At 37.6% G+C, this 8,405-nt stretch overlaps 1 protein-coding gene across 1 annotated transcript in view; it reads right to left on the bottom strand.

Moving 5' to 3' along the window:
- The window catches only part of tbcd (tubulin folding cofactor D), a 250,865-nt gene that overhangs the window by 164,376 nt on the left and 78,084 nt on the right, over positions 1-8,405 (bottom strand). The window contains exon 13 of the mRNA XM_073025892.1: positions 1,860-1,954. Within this exon, the coding sequence (XP_072881993.1) occupies positions 1,860-1,954 (95 nt within the window). The remainder of the gene's footprint in view (positions 1-1,859; positions 1,955-8,405) is intronic.

The raw sequence follows: 8,405 nt of genomic DNA, 5'->3' as shown, positions 1-8,405 counted from the left end.
AAATACAAAAGTTACATCTTCTCACAGTTAACTGTATTTGTAACATTCATCAAGTGAATATTTTATACACTTATATAAACTATATTTAAGAATATTGCAGCCAAAAGTTTTACTAATTAATCCACATGTAATGTGATTAAATACACAATTTTAAAGCGGTGGAAATGCAAGCAAATAGGTAAATCAGATAAGGAGATGAAAATCATGAAAATCATACTACGAAACAGTAGTTTTGGTTGAATTTTTACTTAAGGAAGATATAATTTTTGTTAAATTGTTCAAGATGAAAATAACATTAAAAATATAAACATAGAAACATAGAAAAAATAATGTTTTTATTTAAAAAAGGTAGTTGTGATTGAGAAAGTACCACTTGAGCTGGTGATGGAGACCAGAACTCTTACAGAAAGCCACAGACCAAGTACACAGACCAAGTAGAATAAGTTCTTGATGGTCAACATGGAGATGGTGGCCCAAGGTGTCTATTTCATGCTATACAATTCTATATCTTATCTGCTTTTATTTATATCACAAAATCAATTGCAGAGCCTCAACAGCCACACAAGTCTAGCAAACAAGTTAGGATTTATACACCTACAGATTTTCAAAAATAAAATCATTAGTATAAGCATAGTAAGATAGTACCACATAGAACTGCAATAGGATCCCTAGCTTTATGATGGAGGCACAGAGCATATACATAGACCATAGAGAAGTACAGCTCTAGAACGAGCCAATGTCCTTTACTAAACTAATCCCCTTTGCCTCTTAAAAAAGTTTCAAGTGCCATAAACATGATGACGTTGAATTTGTTCAGAACAATAGGAATGGATTGAAAACTCCAAAACATTAAGTTCAAAACACAGACTCAAAACCTTACCAGAGGAGGCTAAACAGTGTTAATGAGCAAACAATAGCCATATCTGCCTACTTCAAAATAATTTTAAACAAAACAAGGAAAGATCCAAGTTTAAAGATATTTCTCCATTCAAAGGATGGCAGAAATAATATAATTTCCTTCCATAAATATTAGTAAATGCGGACTCGGGCAACAGATAAAACAATCCTTTTCTTAGCCAAGAATAGAAAGCTAGAAGGAAATACAATGTGCTAAAACATATTCAGTTGTTCAAGAAACATTTATGGAAAGAGAAGCAATTAATGCTTCAGGTCCAGGGCCCTCATCAGAACCGGAGGAACCCAGATCTGAAAGGTTTACTGTTTTTCTTCCCACAGATATCATTTGGACATACTGAGTGATCCCAGCTTATTTTGCTTTTGTTTGAGATTTCCACTATCTACAGGTTTATTTTGATTTTCACGGAGAGTTAACCCGAGATCAAACATGTTCTTACTGAGCAGTGAAAGAATCAATTAAGTAGGTTTCACTTGTCTCTGCATTCGCAAAATATCATAACTACACAGGAGACCACACCCTGTGGCAACAGATAAGAAAAATTAATCAGTATAAATATTTTACCATCTGACTTAATACGTGATATAGAACCCAAATAGATAAAATGTTAAAAGAACAATATGTTCCTTTAACTATGATCCTTCTATTCTCATATAAAAAGTTTTAACAGTGTCAAAGAATTATATCTACAAATCCTCGAAAATTTGCAACTCTAGTCACCCTATCCAATTCACTAATTCATGATGCAACCACTGTACACAATGGTGGCGACTGTACACTTAGTGTTCATGCAAGGTTAGTAGTCAATGGCCTCAAGCAAAACAATACCCTATCCTACAGGCTTTAGTACTGCCTGTTTTTGCACATATTTTCAGGCACATTCCAATTTCTAGGCCAATGCATTTTTGTTATTATGAAAAGGAGTACCTGCCTAATTACATACCATCAGAAAGCCGAGAAGGAAGTAACAATCCTCTTCTACCAAGTTCAGCTAGTGCAAGACATCCACCATGCCAGGCTGTGTCTGTTTCCTGAAAACTGTAATAAAACATTTATGCAATATTTCAATGAATCTATATCAGAGACTGGATAACAGTTTATATAACTGGGATGTATTTACTTAAACTAGAAAGACTAAGAAAGGAGAAAAAAAGAATTACTGTTCTATATCTCAAATGAATAAGCAAAGGAAAATGCAAAAATGTTAAACATTACAATTTGAAGTAGTTGAGGAAGAAGACAGTTAAGAACATTATTTTTTAAAACAATGCAGTTCAAGATCATATAGTTAAACAACAATATTATTTTAAACCTTTCAAGAACTTAAGATGAAAAGTCAAAATTATTAAGAAGCTCAGCCAGATCAGGAATCTGATAAATTTTGTTTAAATTGAAATAATGGAGTGTTTGGAATATTCTACAATTTGATCAATGAAATGATATAGCTATTGAAATGTTACTTGATAAGTCAGTGACCAAATAGCCCCCTCATGAACACTGCAATTTATAATGTTCAACATATAAAATTATATTTACTTTTATAGTTAACACTGCTCTTTGTTCATACTTTCAAAAGGATAAATCCCAATCTCACAACCATAAAACAGTTAAATCCATGAGAAGATTTAATCTCTTAGTCCAAAATGAAACCAAAACTTTCATTTTGCATAGATTCCGCATGTCATCTAAAAACTTTGACAAATATCTATAAATACATGGTGGAGAGTATACTGACTGGTTGCATTATGGACTGGCAATAGAACACCAATGCCCTTAAATGTAAAATCCTACAAAATGTAGTGGATACAACCCAGTCCATCACAGCTAGATCTATCCAGACTATTGAACACAATTATATGGAGCGCTGTCGCAGGAAGGCAGAATCCATCATCAAGGATCCCCCACCATTCAGGTCATGCTCTCTTCTCACTGCTGCCATCAGGAAGGAGGTACAGAAGCCTCAAGTTCCACACCACTAAGTTCAAGAACAGTTATTACTCCTCAACCATCAAGCTCTTGAACCAGAGAGGATAATTTCACTCACCCCAACAACTGAACTGATACCACAACCAATGGACTCACTTTTAAGGACACTACAATTCATGTTCTCAAGATTTATTGCTTATTTATTGTTATTATTCTATTTTTCTTTCTTTTGTATTTGCACAGTTTACTGTCTTTAGTACACTGCCTGTTCATCCACCCTGTTGTGTGCAGTTTTTATTGATTCTATTGTGTTCTTTGTATTTACTGTGAATGCCTACAAGAAAATGAATCTCAGGGTTGTACCTGGTGATATATATGTACTTTAATAATAAACTAACATTGCATCTTGAAAAATTGTTATACAGCAAATGGATAGTGTCTGAAAATTCACTGCCATGGGTAACAGATTCAATTCAAACAGAAAAACCATGTTCCATATAAATAAAAGAATTTTCAGGGCTGTAAATAGAGGTTAATGGAGTGAGACAAGATGAGCTGCTCTTAATTGGACTCTGGAAGGCTTCTTCACGCCAATTGGATTCTTGCTGTGCTGTAGCTATTCTGTGATAATGAACTTGCATTAAACATATGTAGCTCTGTAACAATGTTCGCACAACACTATAGTAGAATTACTTAAAAATATCTGTGAAAACCATTTACACAATAAGAGTACTTTGTATCATTAGAAACACTGGAAAAACAAGGAAAACAAAGCAACACACACAAAATGCTAGAGGAACTTAACAGGTCGGGCAGCATCTTAGAAATGAACAATCAGTTGATGTGTCAGGTTGAGACCCTTCTTCAGGACCAGGAAAGGGGGAAGACACCAGAATAAAAAGGTTGGGGGGGGGGGGGGTTGAGGAGGCTAGCTAGAAGGTGATAAGTGAAGCCAGGTGCATGGGAAAGGAGGAGGACTGGAAAAGACCTAGGAGAAAGGGAAGAAGGAGGGGTACCGGGAGTTTGGGGGAGGGGTGGAAGAATGATAGGCAGGTGTGAAGAGATAAAAGGTCAGAGCGTGGAATAGAAGAGAGGGAAAAAATTATTGGAAGGAGGCTACATAGACAGAACAGAAGATGTGTTGCTCCTCCACCCTGAGGGTGGCCTCATCTTAGTTCAAGAGGAAGCCATGGACCGACATGCCAGAACAGAAGTGGGAATCAAAATTAAAGCATTCCCCACTGGAAAGTTCTGCTTCTGGCAAATGGAGTAGAGGTGCTCGACGAATCAGTCTCCCAATTTTGTCAACAGGTCTCACCAATGTACAGGAGGAAAACAAATGCTAATGGTGCACAAATCTTGTAGTAAGGATGTGATGACTTTCAGGTATTTTAAGTAGTAAGTATAGTGCCTATAAAAAGTATTCACACCCCCTTGGAAGTTTTCATGTTTTATTGTTTTACAGCTTTGAATCACAGTGGATTTAATTTGGGTTTTCTTGACAATGATCAACAGAAAAAGACTCTTTCATGTCAAAGTGAAAACAGATCTCTACAAAGGGATCTAAATTAATTTCAAACATAAAATACTTGATTGAATAAGTATTCAACCACTTCAATATAACACACCAAATCATCACTGGTGCATAATTAGTTAAATTGAGATCTGTTTTTGGAAACCTGTGTGTAGTCAAGGAGTTTGAATTGATTGTCGTAAAAGTACACCTGTATCTGGAAGGTCCAACTGCTGGTGAGTCAGTATACTAGCAAAAACTACACCATGAAGACAAAAGAATACTACGAGCAACTCAGCAAAAAGGTTATTGAAAAGCACAAGTCAGGAGGCGGATACAAGAAAATTTTCAAGTCGCAGAATATCCCTTGGAGTACAGTTAAATCGATCATCAAGAAATGGAAAGAATATGGTACAGCTGTAAATCTGCCTGGAGCAGACCTCCTCAAAAATGGAGTGACTGTGCAAGAAGGGGACTAGTGAGGGAGGCCACCATGAGACCAATGATAACTTGGGAGGAGTTACAAGCTTCAATGGCTGAGATGGGAGAAACTGTGCATACAACAACTGTTGTTCAGATGCTTCACCAGTCATAGCTTTATGGGAGACTGGCAAATAGAAAGCCACTGTTGAAAAAAATTCACATGAAATCTCAGCTAGAGCTTGCCAGAAGGCATGTGAGAGTCACTGAAGTCAGCAGGAATAAGGTTCTATGGTCTGATGAAACCAAAATTGAGCTTTTTGGCCATCAGACTAAATGCTATGTTTGACAGACACTGCACATCATCAAAAACACACCATCCCTACCATGAAGCGTACTGTGGGGATGCTTCAGTGCAGCAGGTCCTGGAAGGTTTGTGAAGGTATAGGGTAAAAATGAATGCAGCAAAATGCAGGGAAATCCTGGAGGAAAACTTGATGCAGTCTGCAAGAGAACTGCAACTTGAAAGAAGATCTGTTTTCCTACAAGACAATGACCCCAAGCATAAAGCCAAAGCTACACAGGAAGAGCTTAAAAACAACAAAGTTAATGTCCTGGAGTGGCCAAGTCAAAGTCCAGACCAAAATCCAATTGAGAATTTGTGGCTGGACTTCAGAAGGGCTGTTCATGCATGACCCCATGCAATCTGACAGAGTTTGAGCAGCTTTGTGAAGAAGAATGGGGAAAAATTGCAGTCCACATGTGCAAAGCTGATAAAGACCTATCCACACAGACTCAAGTCTATAATTTCTGCCAAAGGTGCTTCTACTAAATACTGACTTGAAGAGGTGAATAATTATGCAATCAATTATTTTGTGTTTAATAACTAATAAATTTAGACCAATTTGTATAAACTTGTTTTCATTTTGACACAAAAGAGTCTTTTTCTGTTGATCAGTGTCAAAAAACCAAATTAAATCCACTATGATTCAATGCTGTAAAACAATAAAACATGAAATCTTCTGGGGGGGAGGGCTGAATATGTTTTATAGGCACTGTAGCTTGTAAGTCCAAAGGAAGTTAAAGCAGTTCATGTTACATCATGAACAAGATAAAATCTGCAGATGCTGGGAATTCGAGCAACACACACAAAATGCTGGAGGAACTTAGCAGGCCAGGCAGCATCTAGGAAAAGAGTACAGTCAATGTTTCGTGCCGAAATGTTGACTGTACTTTTTTCCTAGATGCTGCCTGGCTTGCTGAGTTCCTCCAGCATTTTGTGTGTTGCGCTTACATTCCATCATGGATAGTTTTTTATCCAGAAAGCCCAGTACAGTTTGATAGGTTTTTTCAGACCTATCAAAGCAGGAATTATCTGCACATCCAGAAACAAACTATTCAGTAGTGAAATATTACCAGTTGAATCACTAAACAATAACCAATAGCATCAATAAATATCATGAAAGTAAAGAAAAAAGTCCAATAAAATAAATAAGGAAAATAATCCACTTGAATATTAAATTATTACCTACATCTAAACAATCACTTCTCGACCAACATGCAGAGTAAGCAAAGGACCTGAATGGATGGTGAACCACACGTCAGAACAAATATTGCCACTTCTTGCTCAGAAAAGTAATTTAGAACACGTGTTAGACTCACTTGATTGAGACCATTTATTAACAGGTATTAAAACACCAATTAAAATTATGCCTTTGATCTTGTTCAACGTTGGCCAATCTATGGCTAGAAGAGAGTAATATGGCCAACAGATTTTTTCCACGCCTTGCTTCTAACAAGATTTAAAGACTATAAAACAGCCCAGCCCATTTCTCCTTGGACTTTAGGTATTCAGTTCTAGTTAGGCAGGTTTTCTGTAGAAATGTTATTGATGCCTCCAGCTATTTAATCTTCTATTTAATTTCTAGGTGTGTTGAAAGATGGCTAGGCACCAAGTCAACCGGTTTTTGGGAAAACAATGATTGCTAGTCACGCTAATAATTCTAAAATAACTCACAATACATATATACGTAGGGAAACTACATTAAATAAGTACCAAAAACTGCAAGCATGTCATAAAAAAGTATAACACCAATGTCATACAACTTTTTTTCAAGATTTAAGATTGTTTAATGTAATTTTCTGTATACAAGTGTAACGGAGAATGAAATAATTGTTCCTCTGGATTCAACGCAGCACAAAAAAACAAAATAAATATAAATACATAAGATAGCTTATAAACATAGATTGGTTGTATGTCCATAAATTGACACTAGGCTGTACATAAAGTAACTGATGGGAAATAATAATAGTGGTGGAGTTTTTGGGTGAAGGTGCTGATCAGTCTTTCTTCTTGGGGAAAGAAACTGTGTTTGCGTCCTAGTGGTCCTAGCGTGGATGCTACATAGCCTCCTCCCTGATGGGAGTGGAACAAACAGTCCATGAGCAGGGTAAGTAGGATCCTTCATGATGTTACTGGCCCTTTTCCAGCACCATTCTGTACACATGTCCTTGATGACAGGTAGGCTGGGGCTGGTGATACACTGGGCAGTCCTGACCACTCATTATAGAGCCCTCCAGTCCGCCACAGTGCAGTTTCCATACCAAACCGCAATGCAGCTTGTAAGGATGCTCTCTACCGCACATCTGCAGAATGACGTGAGTATGGATGTGCATAGTCCAGCTCACTTCAGCCTCCTCATTATGTAGAGGTGTTGATGACCTTTCTTGACCACATAGGATATGTTCTGGGATCATGAGATGTTGTGTGTAATATGCACTCCCAGGAGTTTGACAGTGCTAACAGCTTACACTGCTGTGCCACCAATATAAAGGGGAGTATGAGTGGTGCGAGTTCTTCTGAAGTCAGTAACCATCTCCTTGGTCTTGCTGACATTAAGGAAGAGGTTATCATGGATGTCTGGTTTTATTAAAGAGCTTCATAGTTATTTATAACTATAAATTAATTGTATGCTTATGAATAAACTCTTCTCCATCTTCCAGCCGGGTACAGGTATCAATTTTAACCAACGTTTCGATGACAAAATCTGCCATCTTCATCAGGGATGATGCCTGGGCATGTCTAATCTAATGGTATATATCTCCCCATCGTCCGTCCCTCCTGATTCATTAACCCTCATCCAATCAGGTTTCCGCTGTGCCACTTTGCTTACAATGGAATTCCAGTTCTTACTTAGAGTAAGGCCTTCATCTTTGTTAAAATTCATTTGGGTTACCCAGAGAAATTGGCAATAGCAGAACATTGCATTTGCAATGACCATAGGATTGACTTCAACAGCACAAAACTACTGTGCTGTGCCAATGGCTTTTGGGATCATCTGAAAAAGGAAGCCATTGAAAAAAAATTAAAGGGAAAGAATTTTCACACACACACACACACACACACACACACACACACACACACACACACACACACACACACACACACACACACACACACACACACACACACACACACACACACACACACACACCCCCCCCCCCCCCCCCCCCCCCCCCCCCCCAGGCATAATCCTTGATGTAGATGGCGAAGTTTGTCATCAAAATCGATACCAATACTCAACTGGAAGCCCAAGAAGAGTTTATTTGTCATAAACGCTAGGAAAGCAC

The sequence above is a fragment of the Hemitrygon akajei genome, chromosome 22 (assembly GCF_048418815.1).
Source record: "Hemitrygon akajei chromosome 22, sHemAka1.3, whole genome shotgun sequence".
Taxonomy (NCBI): domain Eukaryota; kingdom Metazoa; phylum Chordata; class Chondrichthyes; order Myliobatiformes; family Dasyatidae; genus Hemitrygon; species Hemitrygon akajei.
Note: the sequence above shows the minus strand (reverse complement) of the source record. Positions and strands in the feature narration are given on the sequence as shown.